Source organism: Sphaeramia orbicularis, chromosome 4 (assembly GCF_902148855.1).
Source record: "Sphaeramia orbicularis chromosome 4, fSphaOr1.1, whole genome shotgun sequence".
In the NCBI taxonomy this organism is placed as follows: Eukaryota; Metazoa; Chordata; class Actinopteri; order Kurtiformes; family Apogonidae; genus Sphaeramia; species Sphaeramia orbicularis.
In genome coordinates, this window is record NC_043960.1 from 12,829,810 (window position 1) to 12,856,886 (window position 27,077).

The 27,077-nt window shown below is 38.3% G+C and overlaps 1 protein-coding gene across 1 annotated transcript in view; it reads left to right on the forward strand.

The window, feature by feature from the left end:
* The first annotated feature begins 10,464 nt into the window (after nt 1-10,464).
* The window catches only part of LOC115418480 (contactin-associated protein-like 4), a 213,381-nt gene continuing 196,768 nt past the window's right edge, over nt 10,465-27,077 (forward strand). Inside the window, exon 1 of the mRNA XM_030132959.1 lies at nt 10,465-10,711. Within this exon, the coding sequence (XP_029988819.1) occupies nt 10,627-10,711 (85 nt within the window). The 5' untranslated portion in view covers nt 10,465-10,626. The remainder of the gene's footprint in view (nt 10,712-27,077) is intronic.

Sequence of the window (27,077 nt, forward strand, 5' to 3'; positions counted from 1 at the left end):
AAGAAGGAAATAGAGCTGCAGCATGGAAGTGCCATTGAGCAACAACGGAGGAGAGACGTAGAAGGTGTGTGACGGAGTCTTTGAGGCTGTTCAACTGAAGAACACTGAAGAAGATGACTGCAGTGGTTTCAATGAGCAGAAGGAAGATGAAGATAGAGATCAATGACTTTTCTGGGTTTTTGAACCAGCCTGTTCCTGCCGTTTTCCTGACGTGTTACAGGCGCTGTTTGGAAAAAAGCAGTTAAGGTATGGAAATAAATAAATACCTAAATAATCTTTCTGTTTACCATCTTTCTGTGTAAATATCTCATGTGACAACGTGGACACCTGCGGCTTATAGTCAGGTACGGCTTATATTCCGGTGCGCCTTATAGCCCGGAAAGTACGGTAATACTGAATCAAATCGATATTGGATTGGATTGGATTGAATCGAATCGTGATTAATCGATTCAGAACCTTATGAATCAAAATCGAATCGATTATGGAAATTGGCCCTGATACCCAGCCCAACCAACCAACCAACCAACAAACAAACATCAGGGGAGCAGAGATGACCATTTTTGGTATATTTCTATTTCTATATGCACATCTATAATTCTCTGTTTTCAGACAGCAGATATTGCTATTACATGGTCCAGTTATTCCTTTATGTGCTGCCAGTTGTTGGGGTGCTGAGAAGTAGCAGTAGTTGTGTATGTGTGTGAATGTGTGTGTCTGTAAACCTGTCACTCCTACAATCTACAATCAGTCCTCCCTCTTGGCTGATATTACCTGCTGTCTCTCGCCGCAGTGCTTCTCCTCATGTATCACTTCTGAGGCATTGTTCTTCACTGTCCCTGCCTTACTGCATATGAACATGTGCCTCCTCTCATTTCTGTTGCCAGTTATCATTCCTTACCGTGCATGCTTTGTTGAATATAATCATGCAGCAGCTTCATCAGCGTTGGCAGTACACTGTATCAGTGGGGAAATGAACCAGGCGGCGTGCAGCTCATTCTGCTTCGGTGCTGAGGTCTTGTTAGTGTTCATTTCAGGGGTACAGTAGAGAAGGAAAATGGAGCCGCGCAGAGTGGATTTAAGCCAAAATAAGCCTCTTTGCACCTGTATGGTCATGCATATGCAAATTAAATGCAAATCTCCCTACTTTGCCCACAAATTATATTTTTTTCTGGTGAAGCAAGACTTAGTTTGCTTCATAACATAAAATCGCCCACACAAGTGCAGGACAGCACACATTTTTAATGTGTCACGTTTTAAAATCTTAGAGGTCAGGCAGTTGGAACAGCACATACCATTGCTCATTTTGTGTTTATGACATTAAATTGAAATTGGTCCACTTCACCAGGAAATAGGAAAACAACAGAGTGTGGTGTTTTCTCCAGTGTGTATATGATATTATATAGAGTTGGAAATCTCAGAGTAACTCAAGATATGATTGTTATGTTGCCCATGATGGTGTTGGAATCACAAGAAGTTGATTTTGCAATAAATAAATAATCATCTATGCTACATCATGTTACTTAACTGAAGAAGCACCTCTTTTAAGACAAAAAGCAGAAATATATTTATGTATGAACTTTTTCTTGTGTCAGTTTCATAGAATTTGACTGCAACTTCTTTGTTCACATGTGCCTGTGGTTTTAATAAAAATATCAATATTTGGAAGCAGCATATTGCAATGGGGGAGCAATACAATATATTACTGTATGAATATTTTTTCTAACACCATGTGCAAAGGCTTATATTTTTACATTACATTTCTTGCCGGTGAATTATGACAGAAGGTCTAAGATGATACTACAGTACGGCGCCACAGCCTCACTCTGATGCTGCTGTAGTTTTTTTATGTCATTATCTTAATCTTGTCTTAACCAAAACAAAGTAGTTCTCGCAGCCTAAACTTAACTAAATTTAAATCAAAGAAGCATCACAAGAGAATTATGGGTCCCTACAGTTTCAGTTTTGGTGAAGAGACCTCATTGTGGTATAAGAGAATGCATCTGAATGTCAACCTATGAGTTTACATGAAGCTTCATCGGTCTGGATGTGTATCATAATTTCAGAATACGCTCACCAAACTCACAATACTGAAGCCTCATTTTAGAATCTGTTGAATTAAGTTGATTTCAAAATTTTCTTGGGCTGAACAAAATGAAAGCTGTAAGGATTGTTATTCATCTCTTACAGTTCTGGCAGGCAACAGCAAATGTGGACATATCTGGATTATTGTAATTCCCTGTACTTGAGGCTGAGCCAGTTTCCACGTCCTGTCTCCAGCTGGTTTAAAGACTCGGAGAGATGGGATCGTATCACTTCACCCTACCGAACAGGCAGCCAACCTGTTAGATTTGACTAATTATTTTTAAAGCCCTATGACCTGGCTCCAGACTACATTTAATTCCTAGATTTATTCAGCCCTTATGATAGTTGCTATATGTGCCCTTGAGCTACAGCCCCCCTCCCACTATCCCCACAGCTTGCCTTATTACAGAAACCCCATTCTCACTCCCCTATATGGAACATCATATGCTGCCGCTTGGTCATGAACTCTTGGCATCTATTTTCAACTCATCTAGTACTCCTATAGCATCAATTTGTGACACACAGGGTACCAGAGAGAGGAGGCTGTAAATCCTCACATGTCAGAAATTGATGACATGAGCAAAGTGATGCTGTTAAGTAGGAAAAAAAAAACTTTAGTTGCAGGTGGTTGGGATGGTTATGGCCCCACTAAAGTCTGTGGACTCCCATTTTAGGCTGTTTATTTGTGCATTTTCTGTCTTTGTTATTTTTTATTTCAGTGATTTCCTCTACTTTTTTTCCCCTAATCCTTAACACCCCCTGACTCTAACAAAGTTGTCTAATGCCTAAACATAACAAACTGTAACTATAGAGAAAGATAAATAATAATGACAAGAGGAAGAAGAGTCTTTTTCATAGCACTTTGTTGGGCTGACGATCAAGGGAAAAAGGATGCAAACATAGAATTCCAGTAGAAATAACTGACTTGGACAATCATTAAAAGGAAAAGATAGGGCAACATGGTGGTTCAGTAGATAGCACTCGTACCTCACAGCAAGAAGGTCCTGGGGTCGATTCCAAAACCAGTCGATGGGGTATGGAGTTTGCATGTTCTCCCCGTCTCTGTGTGGGTTCTCTCCGGGTACTCTGGCTTCCTCCCACCATCCAAAGACATGCACCAATAGGTTAATCGGTTAATCTGAATTGCCCATAAGCATGAATGTGAGAGTGATTGTTTGTCTGTATATATCAGCCCTGCAATGAACCTGGCGACATGTCCAGGGTGTATCCCACCTTCACTCATAAATAGCTGGGATAGGCTCCAGCGACCCCCGTGACCCTAGTGAGGATAAAGCAGGTTTGGATAATGAATGAATAAAAGGAAAAGATCCCCATAAAGTGGGATAAAAGATAGAAAAATATACCCATCAGACTGTGCTGTGTGTTGAAAAATTATGTGTAGGGAATAAGTGATGAGTTGGGAGTCGGAATGTGTGACACAGCTATGGAACTGGTATCTACAGAAGTTAGCGAAATCAGTCCCTTTGAATGGTTCAGTATGTGGACAGTATTAGTGACATCTAGTGGTGGAACTCCAGATTACAGGTGTACCGTCCTCCCTCTCATCTATTTGTTGGCAACAAAAAATGCAACAAAGCCTATGGAGCCAGTGTTTGGTTTGTCTGTTCTGTGTTTTAGTTTAACAAGTATTAACTTCAAACCAGCCTATTAAGAGACAGTGATTTAACTTTGCTGGATGAAGAAGAAATAGAAATGAAGTCTGTTCTGTACATACCGTAGAAACATGGTGACTGTCTCCACCGAGGGAACCGTAAACATCCCATTCTTATTTCATAAATATCTAAAAATTTGTGTGTGTTCTATTCCATTAGGTTCTCTTCAAACCTTCCAAATCTTGTCCTTTGTACCTTTAAATCACTTCTCAAAACTTACTTCTGGCCTGTTTACCAGTACATCTGTTGTTAATCCACTTTTTACTCCCTCTTTTTTCTTTTTTCTATCTGTTTTTATGTCACGTTTTATCTGTTATCTTCAGTCATTTAATTTTTCATGCCTTTGGATTTATTTTGACAGGTGCACTCTTTTATTGTGTTCTGTAAAATGCTTTGTAGCGGAAAACTGCTGTACAAAAACTTTGTTTTTATTGATGAATGAGATTTGATTTTGTGTGATATTATTTGGAAGGAGAAGTACTGTAATTGAATCAAGTAAAGTATTACTTACTGTACTTTAACCCTGTAAAGCCTGAACCATTAAATCATTGACAAAAAAATCCAGTTCTTTGAAACTGGAGCCTGCATTGGTCCTTCTGAACAACCAAAACTTTTTTCTTCAAATATCAGTTTCCATGTATGTATCATATTTGATAGATCAGTCTCAATGCTCATATATTATTTTTGAACAAACAAAAACATAATATAACACAAACATGTCTAATGATATGTCAAAGTTCTGCCTCCTTCTTCATTAATGTTAATCTTGTTGTGTCACTGGAAAGGCCTGTGGTGAAAGAATTCCTCCCCCCCTGGTGGATTATCTGTGTATTGCATGTATCTAATTGTATTCATCAGGTTTTTCAAGAAAAAATATCTCATACTGTTCATGTAGAGGGCTTCAAAACCCATGTATCAAATGTGATATGTTTGGTGTTATAGGGTTAACAGCAGGGACATCATTGTTTGTGTGTGTGTGTGTGTGTGTGCGCGCGTGCATCTTGTATGTTTTTGGGTCGTTCATCAGATTGGCAAAGGAATAAACTCTGAAGAGAGAGAAGTGTGGTTATCCTGCATTTGAAGATGAACATTAAAGTGTTTGCAGCATGGAGTTTTACTTACAGTAGCCAATAACATTGTTGCTTTCTCACTATGGGATTTGAGTCTTCTTTCCTGACAGCCTTGAAAAGTTTCTACCTATCCTTTAAGGCGCTATTTTGCTTTTGTACTTCCAAAAGATATGCAAAGCAGAAAACTCTCATTAAGATAGTTTTCAGAAGCAATGACCTAAATGACAGTTGTGTTGTTTATGAGCGATTGTTGCCTGTAAGTATGGGATCAAACGGAATTTTTACTTCAAGGCCCCTTTTAGGTGCAGGAAAGTCTTTTTGGGGGATTTTTCTTTGAGTTAAAGAGCGGAACTGTCAGTGAAGCAGCGATTAGACAGTGCAATTGTGTTTTCAAATTTGTGTGTCTGTAAAAATGAAAAAAAAAAAGGCAAAACCGTTGACCATTTGATCTCAGATATGATCTTTTGAGTACTCCATATGTAGCAACACATCTAATCTGGGTTGTCACAGTGGGTGAAAATTGGTTTTCTTGTATTGTATCTCCCTCTGAAAAGCCAAACATCACAAAGAGGTTGTATTTTTGCAGCCAACAACGCATAACCTTGATAAGAAACAGCATGCAATTGAGAGCAGGGATCAAAGGTTGTGTGGATGCGCACTATTCAATGCTCAGATACTGCTGCTCCCACTACTGACCTTCATGTGGAACAACTGAAGCTCCACTGCTGCGTCTATCCTGAAGGTTAGTGGCATTTTTGGCTTTGTGTTTCCAGCCATTTGTAAATGACTGACATTTGTGGGCATTTGCAGTGGGTTTGTGCTGGCCTATGTACAACCTTGTTTAATAAATCTAGAAGTGATTGATTGCTGTCCATTTTATTTTGGAATTCTAGTCCTCCCTCAAAGAATATATAGTAAAGTATGTGCATAATTATCAACTGTTTAGGTACTTTGTGCCAACAACCTAATTGTCATGTCACCTCTGTCCAGCACATCAAAATGACTGATGAAGTGTATCCGACTAGAATATTCATTAACTTCAGGTCTCACTAAATATTCAAATGCAGTGTGAGTTTGAGAGAGGCTCAGAGGTGACACTTTCCTCAGTTGTCAGACGGTGTCTTTCTTTGGCTGAGAGGCATTGCAGCTGTGAGGTCTGTGGGTCAAATCCACCCTCTGCTCTTGATGTCCTTCATTTAGCTTTTGAGTCAGATGGTGATTTTTCCATTGGGAATGAAAATTACCGGAAGTATTGTCTAGGAAAGATGAATAACAAGATGCTACGATAGTGATACTGTTTGTTTCCAGTGTGAGTTTGATGTACTTTTACACTTGCTCATCTTTTATTTCGTTGTTCCACAAGAACACAAAGTTGTTAAGATACAGAGCACAGACAAATTAAAGCAGTTTTTCAACCTTGGGGTCAGGACACCATGTGGGGTCACCTGGAATTCAAATGGGGTCGCCTGAAATTTCTAGTAATTGATTAAAAAAAAAAAAAAAAAAAGATAAATAAAAACAAACCAAAAACAAAAAAAAAACCCTTACTTATAAAAAATATGTGGTGAGTTGACAGAGACAATCCCAATCCATAAAAGACATGACAAACTGTGAAGCTGAAACTGAAGCACTGTGGTACTGTTTATCTGTCAAATGTTCATTGTGGTCAGTTTCAGATGCTGCAGCTCTTTCATAATTCATAGTTTGAGTTATTGTTTGTTCAGTATTAATTGTCAGCCTTGTAAATCCAAGCTGGACTGACTGTACATATCCTGACCAAGGAAAATCAAATTCTCACTTTGTGCAGTAATCTACACCTGGCTTTTCTGCCTCCGTCCATAATAATATACATTATATTGACTAAATATCATCTAAAATTAACATTTATTTACAACACAGTATAGCAAACTATTACATGATCAAAAACAAATTTTAGCAAAAAAAAAAAAAAAAAAAGTCTCTGTTTTGAATGTCTGGGGTCACCAGAAATTTGTGATGTTAAAATGAGCCAAAAAAGGTTGGGAACCACTGAATTAAAGTGAGAAATAATATCTTTCACACCCTCTCCACTGACATGAACCTTGTGCTCCAGCTCATTTGGAGTTGGTTCAACTTTAAAACCTTCTAAGAAATGGGGTGTGCTCTTATGTCCCTGCAGACTGAGATTCGTGTACTTTTACACACACAATACATAGAAACATCAGTTTTTATGGGGTAATAGTAAGGTGTTGGCTGCCAGAACAGCATCATCCCCTCTCAGCTTTGATTCTATAAGTCTGTGAACTCTACTGGAGGGATGAGCATCAGTCAGTTCAAAAAGATATCGCCTCATTTGGTGTTTTGATCATGATGTGGGAGAACACTGTTTAACATGTTGGCCCAAAATCTCCCACTGGGTTGAGATGTATTCTGTACAGGCTGTATTCAGATCATTTACATACTGACTGCACTGTAATTCTGGAGGAGTCCACTTCCATCAGGATTTTCCTTTAACTTTGGCACCCTGATGTAGGCGAGGCAAAGCAGATTTATTTGTATAGCACAGTTCATACACAGGGCAATTCACAGTGCTTTACAAAAATGGAAAAGAGACAGATTAATTAAAACATAATCAATAAAACATAGATAATTATCAATTAAAACAAAGTAAAAGAGAAGAGTGCAGATAGAACTATTTCAGTTGTTATATGCACAGTTGAACAGAGTTGTTTCAGCCTGGACTTAAACATTGTCACAGTAGAGGCCTGTCTGACATCATCAGGAAGATTGTTCCACAGTTTAGCTGCATAGAACTGAAACACAGCTTCACCTGTTTAGTCCTGACTCTGTACATCAGCAGACCAGTCCCTGAGGTTCTCAGGGTCCGAGATGGTTCATATGGGGCCAACATGTCACCGATGTACTTTGGTGCTAGACCATGGAGAGACTTATAAACAAGCAGAGCTGTTTTAAAGTCTATTCTCTGAGCCACAGGAAGCCAGAGCACAGATCTGAGCACAGGACTAATATGGTCGTACTTCCTGTATTTGGCAGCTGATGTACATAGGAGCTAATGAATAGTGATGGGACTTTTGGCTCTTTGAAGGGAGCCGTTCAATCCGGAGCCGTTCACTGAAAAGACTCAAAAGACTGGCTCTTTTATGTTTTTTGCATTATTTTTTGAAACACCATTGTTTTAATGACTAAATAGGCTACATGTGATGATTGACATTACATTTTAAAGGTGTTTAATTGGCGCGGCAGTAAATATTATCTTACCGTAAAAAAGAATAGTTAGTTCAAATGTGTGGGCTAAATACATGACATGAGAGGTGACATTAGGCAAATGCTGGAATTTGACAAAAAACATCTTCAAATGGCGGTGCAAATTATTCGTTGACCCAGACTTGAAAGATATATATTTTTTGCAAATATTGCAAGTTGCATGCCCATCTTTTCTTTCTGAAAAGTGCATCCAAATACTTCTCCTTTTTCTTTAGCTCATTACTCACAGGTGGTCACTCACTCACTCTCAAACTTTTCTCCTGTTTCGACCAGTCTTCCAGCTCCGCCTCCTCCAGTATGCTCACCTCACGCTTCAGACTGTTTTTTTTTTTTTTTTTTTTTTTTTTTGCTAACTTCTTGCCATGAGACGTGTGCAATGTGCAAGCACTCTTTTTTTTCTGCTTGAACATTCTTTTTTTTTAAACAACTTTATTAACAACATTTGAGTATACAGTACAAAACTTTAAACAAACATCAAGATGTCAAAAGAGAAAAAGCATTTGAACATACAGGGTGGGGAAGCAAAATTTACAATGAACATTTAGTTGTTTTTTCTCAGCAGGCACTACGTCAGTTGTTTTGAAACCAAACATATATTGATGTCATAATCATACCTAACACTATTATCCATACCTTTTCAGAAACTTTTGCCCATATGAGTAATCAGGAAAGCAAACGTCAAAGAGTGTGTGATTTGCTGAATGCACTCGTCACACCAAAGGAGATTTCAAAAATAGCTGGAGTGTCCATAAAGACTGTTTATAATGGAAAGAAGAGAATGACTATGAGCAAAACTATTACGAGAAAGTCTGGAAGATACTATTAAAGAAGAATGGGAGAAGTTGTCACCCGAATATTTGAGGAACACTTGCGCAAGTTTCAGGAAGTGTGTGAAGGCAGTTATTGAGAAAGAAGGAGGACACATAGAATAAAAACATTTTCTATTATGTCAATTTTCTTGTGGCAAATAAATTCTCATGACTTTCAATAAACTAACTGGTCATACACTGTCTTTCAATCCCTGCCTCAAAATATTGTAAATTTTGCTTCACCACCCTGTATAATTTTAAGAAAATAATGCATAGATTTAAAAATACAAGGCATAAAATACAAATATAATAATAAAAAAAGTAAATAAATAAATAATAAATCTGACAAATATAAATAAATAAATAAATAAATAAATAAATGCAACAGAGAGTTCAGTCAGTATTGAAAAATTGTTTATAAATAGCCAATGTGTTAGTGCTTTTTTATTATTATAAATGAATTCTAAATATTTAATACAATTTTCAAATTCTAATAGGAAGATTTTAAAATTTGGGTGTGTTTTATTATATTTGTTTTTATGTAGATGAAATTTTCCAAACAATATGAATAAATTTACAATAAATTCTAGATTGTTAGTATCATGTTTAAAATAAGTAATTACATTTTGGGATGTTATATTTATTTTATTGTTACTTTTAGATATGATATAATTTTCAATTTTGGACCAAAAATTAGAAGAATGTTCACATAAAAAGAATAAGTGTAAAGTAGATTCAGATTCACATTGACAAAAGTTACATATTTCTTCCACATCATAAAATCGACACAAAATGGCATTGGAGGGATATATGTTATGTAAAATTTTGAGATGTAAAATTCTAATTTTGTTTGTAACACAGTATTTATATGGTAATGACCATGCTTTTGACCACTCAATTTTAGAAAAAGTTGAATTCTATACTGCTTTACCTCTGGGGGAGATTTTCTTCTTTTCATTCAATGCATTACGTATATGTCTGCTTGAACATTCTCCTCCTGCCCAATGCCTCCCCAGTGACGCTAAATTGACAGCCAGTCGGACTCTCCCTCCTTAAAGAAAAAAAAAAAAAAAAAGGTTCTTTACAAAGAGTCGGTTCCCATCGTTCATTTCAAAGAGCCGTTCAAAAGATTCGATTCGTTCGTAAACGTCACATCACTACTAATGAACTATTTCAAATGTGCAATACGGGTATAGATGCACAATATAAAGCAGTGCATCAGTGATCATGATGACTGTGAATAGAAACACATTTTTTTCTTGTGCCACGCGTCATTTCTCCTTTTATTTCTAATCATGTGAAGTTTGATACACACTGATTCTGTCTGAATTGTCCTTTTATACGACTTCAGACTTGCATCTTAGAACTAATTATCAGTGAAAGTGCCTTCAGTGCGCACAGTGGAACTAAACCAGTCCAGTCTCTCTTCAGGACCTTCAGGATCTCAGTGTGGGGGGGGCGGTGCGTCGGACAGGAACGTACGACAGTCCCTCCTCTTTTTCTTGCTCCCTCTCTTTCCTCCACCACTTATCGGAGGGCAGGCTGTGTGAGACCATCCTCCTCCTTCCTACTGGACCCCATCCGCTCCCTACACACTGTGGCAGCAGCTCTAGCGCACCGCGGACAGCAGCGCACCAGAGCGGAGCTGGAGGAGAAGAGGAGGAGGAGAAGGGATTGTCTCCCCTCCGACAGGTGGGATTATACTCTACAGCATCCCGTCGCTTCAACATGCCCGTGGGGAGTAAAAGTCTGGTTGGGATTACTGCGCTGATCGCCTCACTGCTGCTCCTGTCCTGTGGGACAGGTGGAGAAGGTGAGCGGCTCCGTGCGCTTCTGGCTCTGCATGGAAAGAATGCGCGATGTTGAGTGTGTTGTTGTGTTGAAGTGGACCCCCATGGTTGGACATCACTCATATATACTAGTATGGACTCACAGAAACGGGGTCTTTATCGTTCACGGAGCAGTAGATGGCCCGTGTAACTTTTTAATTAATTGTACACGGTCATTATAATGAGAGAAGAAAAAAAAAAATCTGCCTTCATCCAACTTAATGACAGATTCAGAAACAGAGTCTTTATCTCATCAAGTAAAAAAAAAAAACATTTTTATATCCAGGTAAATAATAATGATAATGCAGTTATTGTTCATCTTTCTATTATTGGCTTTGCATGGATAGAATGCGTGATGTTGAGTGTGTTGTTTTGTTGAAGTGGACCCCAATGGTTGGACATCACTCATCTATACTAGTATGGACTCACAGAAACGGGGTCTGTCATTCACGGAACAGTAGATGGCCTGTGTAACTTTTTAATTAAATGTACATGGTCATTATAATGAGGGAAGAAAAAAAAAAAATCTGCCTTTATCCAACTTAATGACAGATTCAGAAACAGAGTCTTTATCTCATCAAGTAAAAAAAACAAACAAAACATATTTATATCCAGGTAAATAATAATGATAATGCAGTTATTGTTCATCTTTCTATTATTGGCTCTGCATGGAAAGAATGCGTGATGTTAAGTGTGCTGTTTTGTAGAAGTGGACCCCATGGTTGGACATTACTCATCTATACTAGTATGGACTCACAGAAACGGGGTCTTTATCGTTCACGGAGCAGTAGATGGCCTGTGTAACTTTTTAATTAAATGTACATGGTCATTATAATGAGGGAAGAAAAAAAAAAATCTGCCTTCATCCAACTTAATGACAGATTCAGAAATTGAGTCTTTATCCCATCAAGTAAAAAATGAAAATCCAGGTAAATAACAATGATAATGCAGTTATTGTTCATCTTTCTATTATTGGCTCTGCATGGAAAGAATGCGTGATGTTAAGTGTGTTGTTTTGTTTAAGTGGACCCCCATGGTTGGACATCACTCATCTATACTAGTATGGACTCACAGAAACGGGGTCTATGTCATTCACGGAGCAGTAGATGGCCCTTGTAACTTTTTAATTAAATGTATATGGTCATTATAATGAGGGAAGAAAAAAAAAAATCTGCCTTCATCCAACTTAATGACAGATTCAGAAATTGAGTCTTTATCCCATCAAGTCAAAAAAAAAAGAAAAAAAAAAATCCAGGTAAATAACAATAATAATGCAGTTATTGTTCATCCTTCTATTATTGGCTCTGCATGGAAAGAATGCAAGATGTTGAGTGTGTTGTTTTGTTGAAGTGGACCCCCATGGTTGGACATCACTCATCTATACTAGTATGGACTCACAGAAACGGGGTGTATGTCTTTCAAGGAGCAGTAGAGTAGCAGTAGTAACTTTTTAATTAAATGTACATAGTCATTATAATGAGGGAAGAAAAAAAAATCTACCTTCATCCAACTTAATGTCAGATTCAGAAACAGAGTCTTTATCTCATCAAGTAAAAAAAAAAAAAAAAAAAAAAAAAATCCAAGTAAATATCAATAATAATGCAGTTATTGTCCATCTTTCTATTATTGGCTCTAATAAAGTGACAGATTCCCTCTAATTGTTTTTCATTTTGCGCTTTTGAACTCGTATTCATCAAGATCTAAAGTATGACCTGTTTCTTCACTTTAGGATTACTCTGTGAATGTAGTGAATTAAACAGTTCGCCGGGTCTGATCAGATCAGACCACCGCCTGGGCTCGTTGTTGAAATGGAGCGCATCCTCTGGGGATGAACGCCTGTCAAGTTTTAAGAGATAGCAACCCCCCCAAGTAACGTTCTTATTTTAGCTTTTAGTCGGTGTTTTCTCATGAGGTAAGGAGGGAGGGGGAGGCAGATTGTAGTTTTCTCTGAAAAGGGGGAAAAAGATTCTGCGATTGTTGCTGGTTTTAAGGTCTAAAAAAAAAAAAGAAGTTTATTCTTAGCTACAGGGATGATTTAGAATTAAGTCACTGGAAAAAAGTGTCAAAGATAATTAATTCTAGTCCAGATAGATAGATAGATGGATAGAAAGACAGATGTTCCTGACTTCTTGAGTGTTGTGACCTTCTAATTTTCTGTTCTTGGGAGATTTTATTGAATAGATTCTCCCTGTGGGTCTCAGTAGAATTGTCTGATCCTTCCACCCCATTATAATTACTGTATTCCAATAATGTGATGCTGTAAATAGAAACAACCCCTTATAGGACAGAAAATTACCAAGAAGACTGATGTAGAACAAGGTTTTTGCACAGTTAATTGGCACAAAGACATTCAAGTTTGAAAATCGATGGCTGAATAGAGAGATGGAGGGATGGATGGATGATGTGGAGACAGATAAGAGGAATGGATTAATAGTAGGCATTGTGGTTTCTCAGCTGTATTGATTTTGTAGAAAGACAACAGATGTAAAATAAAAAATAAAAAATAAAATAAATGAAGGTGTTGACAGTATGGATTGCAATTGACCCAAGTTCAGATCTAATAAGGACATCTGTGTCTATAGGCTCAGGAAAAAAATGTTTTCCTCTTGTGGTATGACTGATCACAAATCACATAGGCTGCAGTTTTTCCTCACTTTGCTCCAGATATATCCCTCATGTGAAACAGCCATTATCATACACTTAATTACCTTAATTACTTCATTCTGTCCAGATTACGAGTGGAAGGTTCAGCGCTGCTTTTCTCAGAAAGGTTCCTGTCACAGTTCAGACATTTCAATTCTGTTGTAATGTTCACATCATCACATCATGATCACTGTTATCATTCATCCTCTTCAAACCAGGACAAGCAAAGTGATCCTTCATTAACAAATGGTTTCTGTAAATCAGTTTAATGGGATTTTGTGTTGAATAATGGAGAATGGAGGGGTGTAAAGTGGGGCTGAGTTGAAAGGGGTCAAGCCGATACGAGAACCTAGGAATGAATGCTGTTGAAAAGGGACGTTGTGATGAGGACGAACACGGAGAGTGTGTTTTTTAAAGGGTGGAGGGTTGTCTCGAAGCTTCTTTGTCCCCTTTGATTCTTGTAAATTAAAGAGTGAAAGAAAGGGAGTCTGAACAAAAGTGGTTGGGAGGCTTGTAAGATCTGAAAAAACACTGGGTTTTAAAGTGTATTTCAGTGATCCTAACAATAGTGGACAATTGAGACACATTGCTGTTCACACCTGTGTCCATCATGTGGCTCCAATGTGTCCAGATGACCACCGGCCGAAGTCTTGTCTCCTCGAAGGTCAAAGGGCTGCGTTCAATTCTACTTCTTTAGTCTGTCTCCCAGATTTAGTTCGCACAAACTAGTTAAGAATAAGTTTCAAGATCCAAAATGCATTTACAGGCTGTTGAGGGTGTCGATGTGTGTTCCTGCACTCATGATGGATTTATTTTTAAGATCCAACTGGCATGTTATTCAATCATCCCCACTATACCTATAAGAACAACTAACTTTAGCCTGTGTTTACCATAGACTGTAATGAAATATTAGATCAGTGTTTCTCAGGGGGCGCTGGGAGACTGTCAGGGAGCGTTTGGAAAGAGAATGCTGAGAGGGGGGCGCTGAGGCACAAATGGGAGGCGTTAGTGTTATGCCTCACAATGTAGCTTTCCTACAACTAGTGTATGTGCCCCCCCAGTCTTCCACATTGAGGTCCATAGTGTTACTTAGTTACTGCGCCCCCCCTGTTCGACAGTTTGTTTCGGAAGGGGGGGAAAGATGTCGGGGGGTGACATGGAGGACAATGATGAGGTGAGGGGGGCGTTACCTATGGAGTAATATAACGTCCACCCCCATTGCAAAATTATTCTTGTGGAGGTGGGGGGCAGGAGGCTAATGATGTATGCCCCCCCCCCCCCCCCCCCCAGTCTTCCACTTTGAGGTCCATAGTGTTGCTTACTTACTGCGCTGCAGCATCTCCCCCACTCAACAATTTGTTTCAGTAGGCAGAGAAGATTTTGGGGGGGGCGACAAGGAGGATAATGATGAGGGGAGGGGGTGTTACCTACAAAGCGATATAACATCCACCCCCAGTTACAAAATTATTTTCGTGGTGGTGGTGGTGGGGGGGGGGGGGGGGGTGGGGGGGGCAGGAGGCTCATGATGTATGTCCCCCCCACCCCCCTAGTCTTCCACATTGAGGTCCATAGTGTTGCTTAATTACTGCGTCGCTGCACCCCCCCCACACACACACACCCCCACCCCTTCGACAATTTGTTTCAGAAGTGGGGGAAAGATGTCGGGGGGGGCGACAATGAGGGTAATGATGAGATGAGGGGGCATTACCTACAGGGCGATATAACGTCCATCCCCTGTTACAAAATTATTTTCGTGGTGGTGGGGTGGGAGGGCAGGAGGCTCATGATGTATGTCCCCCCCCCACCCCCCAGTCTTCCACATTGAGGTCCATAGTGTTGCTTACTTATTGACTGCCCCCCCCCCCCAGCTTTCGACAATTTGTTTTAGAAGTGGGGGAAAGATGTCGGGGGGCTGACAAGGAGGGTAATGATGAGGTGAGGGGGTGTTACCTACAGAGCGATATAATGTCCAACCCCTATTACAAAATTATTTTCGTGGTGGTGGGGGCAGGAGGCCATGATGATATAAGGGGGCGTTTGTTCAAAAAAGGTTGAGAATCAGTGTATTAGATGAACCCTCTGGGATATCACCCATTGGTTTGTGAACTGCAATTTTGAAGTCTTGATGTGCACAGCATATGACTGGCCCGCTATAATATTTTTTAATGGGCTGTATTGTAAGGTCAGCACCAGACCAAACCAGTATCCCAAATTTTACCACTAGGTGTCGCAGTTCCACTCAACAGAAGAGAAGATATGAAACTATGAAAGGTTGAGACTGAGAGGGTAGTGAGTCCAGTCCACTTGGTGGTGGTAATGCACGTCTAAGTTGAATTGACAACAATAGCAGTAGGGCTAGTTACAGCTGGATAGGCACCGCTATGTGAAACTAAAGCAGGACATTCATGATGTTTGTCATGACTTTATTCCTGAAGCGTTTCCATGTTGTGTTCAACCCATTTCTTTTGTCAGCTTCAAATTGGTCACATTAGCATATTGGTGCTGTTCTTGTCTCTCATGTCTCCTGTCTTGTCACTTAAAAAGCATGTGCTCTCTCTAGTAAACAAACAGAACATGCACCGTGCACATCTTCACCCTCCCTCTGCAGAAATGGTGTTGCCAGAAATTGTGTTACCAGCTTCAGCTCAGCAGGAAATTGCTTGGGTTTTTGCCAGACACTAGTGTCTCTGGTTATAACAATATAAGATATGATAATGCAATAACATTATGTTCATTATAGGGATGTAATGATATGAAAATTTCATATCACGGTTATTGTGACCAAAGTTATCATGGTTATCGTTATTATCGCGGTATTGTTGAAATTGTGCTCAAAATGTTCAAAAAGTACTAATACACAAACTGAAATAATTTAACTAAGTTGTATATAAAAAAACGAACAAAAAAACCACCCAAAAAAATAATAGGCACAATGTACTTTCTGTTGGCAGAAACATTCAAATATTAACCTTTAGTGGTCTGAGCCTATTTTGGCCATTTTTCAATACTTTTGATTTTGCCTTTATATACTATATAAACAAATGTTTGGAATCTTTTTTTTTTTTTTTTGGCACAACTTCATCTATATCATCTGTCTATTATTTTTTTCACTTTAACCTACAATAAAAACATAAAAGGACAAAAAACACAAAAAAAATGTAAAATCCGATTTTAAAAATGTATATAATTTATTGCATAAATAACACAAAGATGCTTAACAAACCTTTTCAAAGACTTTAAAAGTGAATATTGGTTCCAAATATTAGGTATATAAAATCAAAATTGTAATAAATTAAAACTATTATCAAATATTTGACATAAAAGCATAGCTTTACATATGGTTTTTCTCCCCTAAAAGTGCGGTAATCAAACATGGTTATCATGATAATTAGAATTTAAATAGTAATACTAACTGTCGGCAATTTTACCGCGGTTTATTGTTATACCGGTAATCGTTACATCCCTAGTTTATTACATTGTCATGTTGCTTTATTACTGAAGGAAAGTAACCTGGAGTTACTTTAATTCAGTGATACCGTCATCATTAGGACACTTTTTAATTTGACACAACCTGCTGTAAACTGATTGTGATTCTAAACATGTTTAATTTTAGTTCTGAAGATGATCATTTTAACATGTGGGTCTATAAGGAGCCAGCCCCCAGTGGACATTCAAGTTACTGCATTTATGACACGTGCATTGGCTTCACTTTTTAACCCTGGATCTTTCCACTCACATATGAAAAACTTTACCTCCATGTTGTTTGTGATGCCAAATGTCGTATTCCATTCCTTTGAGACTGACATGGACAAGGTTATTCTTTTTTTTTTTTTTTCTCTTTTAATCTGTCACAGATGGTGTTTGTGAGGAATGACACAGTCTGCATCCACTGCCCCATAACCTGAATCAATATATAGTTCAATTAGACCCTGCAGTCTGCCACATGAATAAACCCCATATCAGACCCCCTCCTCTATTGAATTAGTAGAGGCCAGAGCAGCAAAACTCCAGAAACTCATCAATGAGTTTAACTTTCTCTCAAAGTGGCACCTTGTTTATCAGGAATGCTGACATCAAGGGCTAATTTGATGGTGCTTGAGTGGACTTACTGGGCTGTGGGGCACAAGGCCCATGACATGAATACCTTATAGATCCTAATGCAGATTATTGACACTCAGGACATAAGAGAACCAATATCCACCAGTGTGCATTTGAGAGGAAGACAGTGGTGTAAGTGTAGAGAAGGTGGAAGGTTGTCCTACTGCACAAAATGTTTGTGCTTGAAAGCTTGCAAGCATAACCAAATATGTGGTCAAATGCAACTCAGCAAGTGGTTAAATTGATTTTTATTGTTTCCTGGTTGTAATTTGGTCTTTCATCAGGTACAGTCCCTCTGTGATCTAATTGTCCAAGAAAAGGAAAGACAAGCTGCATAAGACCATGGTGTGGTCTTTATTTCTGAGCACCACTTCATTTACCAACATCGTTTGAGAGTTAAGTCGCTTTTCCGTTGACCTTCAAATTGCGCAAATATAACTTGCGCATAAAAAATTACCTAATGGAAAAACAACAATTTCACCAAAAGTCTAATTTTTCAAAGAAAAGTTTTTGCACTGCTAAGAGGTGGTTTTTCAGGCGTAGCACAAATGGTATATCACGCAAAACTGCAATGGAAAGACCTTTTTTCACAACTAGAGTCAGGTGAATTAAAAAACCAGATGTTGATGTACATTACAACAAGCGAAAAAGAAGAAGAAACATGTCACAGTGATAATAATAATAATAATAATAATAATAATAATAATAATAATAATAATAATAATAATAATAATAATGGATTAGATTTACATAGCGCTTGTCTATAAATGCATACTCAAAGTGCACACAGTGGATCCACTATTCATTTGCTCTCACATTCCCCCTCTGGTGGTGGTAAACTACATATGTAGCCACAGCTGCCCTGGGGCAGACTGACAGAAGCATGGCAGCCAATTTGCACCTACGGCCCCTCCAACCACCACCAAACATTCATACACCAGTGTGAGTAGCAGCACTGGAGGCAAGGAGGTTGAAGTGTCTTGCCCAAGGACACAACAGCACATGGACAGAGCAGGATTCGAAACCGCCAACCCTTTGGTTATTGGGTGGCTACCATCTGAGCCATGGCCGCCCCCAACAGTATGTGTGGACACACCAGGAAACCCAGTCATTTTTTAATTTAGTACGAGATAGAGGGGTAATATATAATAATGTATCTGTAAATCAACACCATATTTACGTTCATTGCCATGTTTATGGAATGAATTCTCATGTCATCTCGCAATACTAAATAAACAAATCATTGCATTTGTGATTTAATGGAAAAACCAACATTACACACTTCTGTGTTTTTTGACATTTAGTAAAATATCGGTAAAGTTTTGCGCAAATGTCCAATAGAAGAGCAACTGATGATGAGTGTCAAAATGCAAAATACAATCAGAATTTCAGATGAAGCAAAAGTAAAGCCGCTGCAGTCTGAGTCTGAGGCAAATCAAGTTTTCTAAGTAACTGTCTTCCCACGTTGTGTTTCCCTGGATAGTTTCTCCATGCTGAGCCAAGGAGTAAATCAGCATTCACTTCAAAAGATGTGCACGTCATCTGTCTCTTACACCCACAAACTGACGTAAACAGTGGCAAAGATTTTGGGGGAATATGTCCCCCTCAATATTAAACCACCCACATTTGTACCTTCCAATAAAAACATGTAAGGCCTGGAGGACTTTTATTTTTTGTGGAAAAAAAAACAACAAAAAAACCCTTGTATAACATTACATGCTACACATTCACACAGTGTAGTGAAGTGTGTGAGCAGCATCTCCTCATGCAGCTGTGCACACGGAGGCAGGTTGATAACAATGGAGGAGTTAGAAGTAAAAAATAAGAGGACGTTTGACATGAAGACTTTTTGTTGTCAGAAAGGCACGAGCTAATCTCAAAGTGCCCGTTAAACCTTGCGAGGTGGTTAAGAAAACAGCAGACAAGCTTTCCATATCACCCTCAGCAGCTGTGGTTTTTGACAGTGTGACACATTTGAATTTCATCATGGGAATGAATTTAGGCTTCTTATACGTGTTAAATAAAGATATATGTTAATGTGGACATGAGATTCAAAACATTTAAAGAAAGCATTAGAGAATACAAAGAATATATGACAGGACTGTACATTGCCTGAATTTGCCTGAATTTGTAGTGTCAAACATGCGGCCCGGGGGCCAAATCCAGCCCACCAAAGGGTCCAATCTGGCCCGTAGGATAAATTAGTAAAATGCAAAAATTACACTGAAGATATTAACAATCAATGGTGTAAAAATCATTTTAATTCAGTTCCACATACAGACCAATTAGATCTCAATATGGTCAGATCAGTAAAATAGTATCATTATAACCAATAAATAATGACAACTGCAGATTTTATCTTTGTGTTAGTGAAAAAAAGTAAAATTACATGAAAATGTTTACATTAACAAAGTAGTCTTTTACAAAAAATGTGAATAACCTGAGCAAATATGAACAACCTGAAATGTCATAAGAGAAGTAAATGCAATTTTAGCAATATTATACCTGGTACTATACATTTTGTGTATTTGTAATTGGAATGTAAGTTGTAACACACGCGTAAATGATAAACTGAGGCAGAATATTCTTAAAATTGCATTTATTTTTCTTAAGACATTTGAAGTTGTTCATGTTAATCAGATTTTTAAGGAAACGTTGTAGATGTAAACATTATCATAATGTAATTTTACTTTTTTCACTGTTATTATTTTACTGGGCTGGACCGCTTGAGATCATATTGGGGTGAATTTGGCCCCTGAACTAAAATGAGTTTGACACCCCTGCTTTACGTAAATAAAGGCTAATGTGGAAAAATGCATAAATTGGTTCATAAATTCCATCAGAATGCAGGACCCCTCAGGTAATGTGCAGCCTATAATATTCAAAGAAACACCCATGCACATAAACTTCACCTGGTTCTACCCTTTTTCCCGTTCTACTCCTTTTTCCATAACACATTTCTGCTGCATCTGTCCCGAACTATCACAAGAAATGCAATTTTGTCTTAATTACTGGTCCAGTGAAACAGAAAGTGCGACTGTAGTGTTTCATTTGTTGGATGAAAGTGAGAGACTGTGAGGTTATTAGACGTGTTTGATTATTGAACTGTCTGATGCTGAGGGGGGGGATTTAAGGTGTTGTTATTTTCTCTAAGTGCTGGAATTCATCTCTAATTCAGAGCTAGAAGGAAGAATAAGTTGGTGAAAAAAAAAAAAAAAATGTACAGGGAACGGAGCTGATTTAAATTTGGGCCTGGCTCCCTGCTTCATATGCGAACAGCCCTGTCTCATCAGAATTTATTACTTTTCAATGAGCTGCTGGTTTGCACTGAGAGAACATAAACCTCTGAATAAAATCAATTTGGTGTGAATGTACGAGACATTTTCTCCGCAAAGCCTGCTGTCCTTTATGCTTCACGAGATGGTGGAGTCTTAGAGATGCAGAAAAGAGCTAAGTAGCGGAGGATAAATCACCCTTACTTTTCTTCTTTAGTGTCACTTATGAAAATGTGTTTAGCAGAAGTGGAAGTCATGAAGAGGTTCTGATTAAGTCAAGGTTGCATAAAGGTGGCAGCTGCTGGTGGTGTGAGCCCGGAGCTGCCAGTCATGAATCTAGATTTATTAACCCAGGGACAAGTAGTTAAGCGATAAAAGTGACAGAGAACTGCAGTCCATCCATCTGCCTTTGTGACCTGTGGGATTTTGTATTTGCCCAAGGCCGGCTCTCCAGTGGGTGTCTGCCTCCCTAAAAACAGACCCATTCATCAAGTGGCCCTGTCATTATTTCAGATGACTTGTTATCGGGCCAAGAATCGGCCACATTCTGCTGAGGTCACCATTCACTGTCACGCTGTGAAGCAGGACAAAAGTAATTGTGGACAACAAAGGCTCCAGAGAAATGTAAAGTTTTGTTTTGTTTATGTACTGTAAATGAACTCTGCTTCATGTAACAAAGGGATTCAGTCTCCTTATTCAACAGTTTCCAAAAAGATCTTATTGTGCACAGTCTTTTCAATGAGGTCCTGCACTCATTACATAACTTTACTGCGAATGGAAACCCAGCGTGTGGTTGTGAATGGGTTGCGGAGCATGTGGTTGGGGATGAAATCTGTTTAATTGCTTAACTATCTGATGTCAGACTCATATTTTGACAGATGTACTTGAAAGGCATATGTTTATCTAATTAACCTTTTAACTACCCCACCAAGAAAAACCTAATGAAAATTTTTTTTGTTTGCATTTCTTCTTTGCTTGGGTGAGTAATTACAACAATCTATGATTTTTTTTTTTCAACAGACCCTGTGGTTTTTAAAATATTGACCTCTACTAAATGGTTGAGATGTCAGTTAATGGTTAAAGTACATAATTTCATACAAATACCTCAATAAGTAGACAGAAATAAATAAAAGGCAAATTTATAAAGAATTAAACACCCAAAAATATCCAGGGTATTGGATACATAATTTTTACCTCCGCCAAGTGAAACAGCGGAGGTTATGTTTTCATCAGGGTTTGTCTGTCTGTCTGTTTGTTCTGTTAGCAAGATAACTCAAAAAAGTTATGGACGGATTTTCATGAAATTTTCAGGAAATGTTGATTTTTTTGTTTGTTCATCTGTCTGTTAGCAGGATGACTCAAAAAAATTATGGATGGATTTGGATGAAATTTTCAGGAAATGTTGATACTGGCACAAGGAACAAATGATTACATTTTGGTGGTGATGGGGGGGGCTGATTTGCCTTGGCGGAGGTCTGCGCTCTTCGAGTGCTTTTCTAGTTTAACTTTGACATCTCCAAATGTTTCACTTCAGCACATTTCATCTGTGCGTTTGTGTGACTAAACACCAAAAACAGTCAAAATGTCTTTAGTGATTTTCATCTTTCTGACATCCTGATTGGAGGGTGGATGATGACATATACCGTTGACAATCACAGTGACACCTGGAGGACTTTTTTGGTGTTACACATTCTGCCCAAGCGGTAGAGCTGGCTCAGTTAGGTTAAGATAAGTTAGGTACTCCACTTATTGAAATATAGTGGCTCAAAATGTGCTAAATCATATGGTCGAACAGGCAGTTAAAGGGTTAAATGTACACTGAGCAAAAATATAAATGCACCATTTACAGTATTCTACTATAATGGACGTTTCTGTGTCCAGCTTTGTCCCGATGTTGCAGCACGGCAGGGCGTATGGGTGCAATGCCGCTGTTGCACCACAGGAGGGTGCTATCGTACAATGGCACCACGAGTACAATGCTACTAGTTTGTGTAACTTGAGACCTCTGGCCCAAAATGAGCTCATGATGTCTTACAATTGTAAAACATGGTTAATTCTCGTGACTTATAAACAAACTTGGTGTCCATCTCTGTGATCACTTGCTCAGTGCTCTAGTGATTCCACCCACAACACATGTGTGTCATGTCCAGACACTGCTCAAACACCATTAACAGTATTCAGGCCCTCCTTATACTGGGGACCATAAAAGAACACCTCAAAATGTCACATTTCCTCAGATGTCACCATGCAACAGATGTCGCAAATCATGCAGGAATGGTTCCAGATAACATCCCATAGCTCTGTGTGGCTCTCAAAGAGGAGTGGAATAACGTTCCATGGGCCACAACTGACAATATTGTCAACTCGATGAAAAGACGATATGTTGCTCTACGGCAGGGGTGTCCAAACTTTTTTTAAAGAGGGCCAGATCTGATAATGTGGAGACTGCCAGGGGCCAGTGGTCCCTTCGGATGTTTTTCGAACAGTAAAAATTACATATAAAAGCACTGTTCTACAACAATTTTATTTTCATTGTCACAATATCATTTTTTTAAATGGCAATGTAACCAAATCTAAGCCACTCAGGTGTGAACAAATAAAAAAAAAAACAATTCTGCCTTCCTTTCACACTGGAGTCAGATAACGTAGAACAAACGTCCAAGAAGTTGATAAAAATCTTAACCCCACATTCATTTTAAACATGACTTATATGAGTAATCATTACTCATATATTACTCAGTAATGTAAAGTCTGTTAACGTTTAAGATGAAAACATATGACTCTTACTCTTGTCTTTCACAAAATCATTCAGAAAGTAATATTTGTGTCACATCTACAAGTACATAACACCAGCAGTTAGAGGCAACTAACCTGGCAACTTGGTAGCCTGCCTTGGTGGTGAATTCATTGAACTCCCAGGTTCACATGAAGAGTCACTGTTGTGAGTTTAAAGCAGCTTGAATTTGCTTCACTTTTTCGGAACGCTCACTCCGTGCTAGCTTGTCGTATGCGTTAGCATGTTTTGTCTGCTAGTGTCTCTTTACATTGAATTCCTCAAACAAGGCAACAGTCTCTTGACAAATTAGGCAAACACAATCGCCTCGATTTTCAGGGGAAAAAATTGTAATTCCCATCTCTCCTGGAAGCGGCGGCCCTCACTGTCAATTTTCGTTATTTTATTTACAGGTGCCATGGTTAGAAATTAGCGAAAAGGGTTCACGGCAAGGTCACAGAGCCAGATAGAGTTAGAGTGGTGCTGCCACCATGAGGTGAAAGGAGAAACTGCATTTTGAACCTTTTATGATTCATGTACTCGGTTCAACAGTCCAAGCGGGCCATAAATAATACATTATAAAACCGAAGCTGTGGGCCGTAGAAAATCTGACCGCGGGCCGTGATTGGCCCCCGGGCCGGACTTTGGACATGCCTGCTCTACGGGAAGCCAATGGTGGACACATGAGATATGGAGTTGTGATTTCTTTCAACTGGCCCCCACTGTGTCCACATGAATGTCCCTGAATGCCAGACGCCACTATCATGTTCTAACAGACAGTAATCTGTACCACATTTATCAACAGAATAAACTGTGTGTGATTTACTATAAGTAAAAGTCGTAACAAGGTTTCCGTAAGGTGAACCTGCGGAAGGATCATTACCAGTTTCGTCTATGCTATTAAAAAGTTAAAGTGTCACATGGTGCATTTATATTTTTGTTCAGTGTACTTTATTATGTATATAAACTGTTTTCTCATTATAATGTTGATTTCATTCATCTTCTTCAGAATCAGCAGCATTTGGTTAAGATGTTTGCAGTTTATTATTACAGTCGTGCTCTGAATGCAGCCTTTTTTTAAAAAACAAAAACAAATCCTTGCTTGGTTTGACTTCCATAAAAATATGTCACGACTTGACCACTGGGGATAAATGTGGATCCTAGAATGAAATGAGTTGAGAGCCCATGCTAGAAAACACTGATAATTATGAATTCAGAAACTGATCAAGGTCAGTTTTATATTTTATGTGGAACTTCCTGCCATATATGCATGATTTTATTAGATGAAAAAGTGCAGTCTTCTAGAAATTATTCCAAGGATTGACCATTTTCAATGCTTTTTTTTTTATGTGCAGTAATGTTAGAGCATTTCAGAGGGAAACGTTGAATTTGCAGGACTGAAAGGCATTCTTTTCCATTGGCTTCGGCATGGTTGGCTGCAGCCAAACATGGCAGACTGACTGCTTGGAGCAAAGTGCACTGATTTGATTTGCAGAAAAGTTGTGGAAATTCAAGTAATAGAATCGATGATATAAAAATTTATGAAAACTTTTTTACTGACTTGCATTGTCTAGAAATCTGCCAAAAGAACACATTTCTACTCAGTCAAAGGATGAAAAGGAACAGATTAAATGTCACAGTCAAATATAAGTTTTTACTGAAAAGAGGTCAACTGATAACAAGATTTTTTAAAAGCTTTATAATGATAGTTTGATGATAATGGAACAGGAAAAGGCTGATATCGTCCCACTTCACTCCCAGTAATTTGAGACATTGAAAAAGCATTAAGCCAGTGGTTCCCAACCTTTTTTGGTTTGTGACCCCATTTTAACATTACAAATTTCTGGCGACCCCCCATACATTGAAAATTTAGGTTTTTTTTTTTTTTAATTAATTTGTTTTTGTTCATGTAATAGTTTACTATACTATGTTGCAAATAAACATTAATTTTAGATGACATTTAGTCTATATAATGTATATCATTATGAATGCAGGCAGAAAAGCCAGGTGTAGATTACTGCATAAAGTGAGAATTTTATTTTCCTTGGTCAGGATATGTACAGACAGTCCAGCGCTGCAGCATCTGAAACCCACCACAATGAACATTTGAAAGATAAACAGTACCACAGTGCTTCAGTTTCAGCTTCACAGTTTGTCATGTCTTTTATGTATTGGGATTGTCTCTCAACTCAGCATATATTTTTTATCAGTAAGTTTTTATTTTCATTTTTTATCAATTACTAGAAATTTCAGGTGACCCCATTTGAATTCCAGGTGACCCCAAGTGGGGTCCCGACCCTAAGGTTGAAAAACACTGTGTTAAGCAGACTGTTTCCCAGAGTCTCACTGTGTCTATGCTGTACAGGTGAGGTCGTATGGAAGGCAACATTACATTATTGAACTTTTTTGTGATTTTGCTCAGGTACAATAGGAGACTGCCCCAGAGCATCCCTGTTTTCAAAAAGAATGTCTGGTGTGAGTCAGTAACTTTGATTTAAAACATGAATCTGAGCAGAACTAAAGTTAGCCCTGACCAGGAGCTGCTGGTTCAAGGTCAGGTCCAGTTGTACTTTATGTGCACATACATGTGTCTGTATTATAAAATATACAGTTGCGCGTGCACTGAGGTCCGAGGGCCAGCTCCAGCTTGTGGTGCCTAAGATGAGACTTAAAACCAGAGGGGACAGGACTTTCTCTGTGGTCGGCCCCAGACTCTGGAATACCCCCCCAACACACAAACACACATCCGAACAGCCCCCACAGTGGAGTGTTTTAAGTCTCGTCTTAAGACTCACTTTTGTTCTCTGGCTTTTAACTCCACATGAGTTGTGTGGTCCTCTGTGTCTTTTTATTTATTTATTTATTTATTTATTTACTTTTATTAATTTTACTACTTTTTAACTATTTGATTTTGTGTTATTCAGAGCATTCCTGTAGTTTTATGTGCTTATTTATTGTTTTTAGTCTTTCTCTTAATTGTTTTATTGTTTGTATGATGTGCAGCACTTTGGAAACATTCTTGTTATTTAAATGTGCTATATAAATAAAGTGAAGTGGATTGGATTGAACTGGACTGGTCAACAACAAATTTATTGTTTAAGTTTTTTGAGCTGATTTAGGATAATTTTGGTGTGCTGAATCCAAAAATCACATTAATTTTGTTCAATCAGGTCAACTTTCTGAACTATGCTACATATTGGCTTTTTAACATTTTTGCTTACATTTATGGGCATTTTCACACCATATGATACAAAATTCTTTCACATTTCTTGCAATAAACGAGTTCTGAAGATTTTACTTTTGCCAATTTATGATTAATGTTTTTTTTTAATATTACAGATGAATGAAATGGCTTTGACTAGAAGATCTTGCAAAAATAAGCCTGACGTATTCTGCTACATCTGCGGTGAATACACCATTGTACCTAACAGGAATCCTGTTAGAAATTGATTTTTTTTCTCTTAAAACCTATTTTGGGTGAGAACTATATAAAAAATCAACTGATAAAGTCACAAAAATGTAATCAATTTTGTGAGAAGATCAAATTTTTCAAAATCAAAT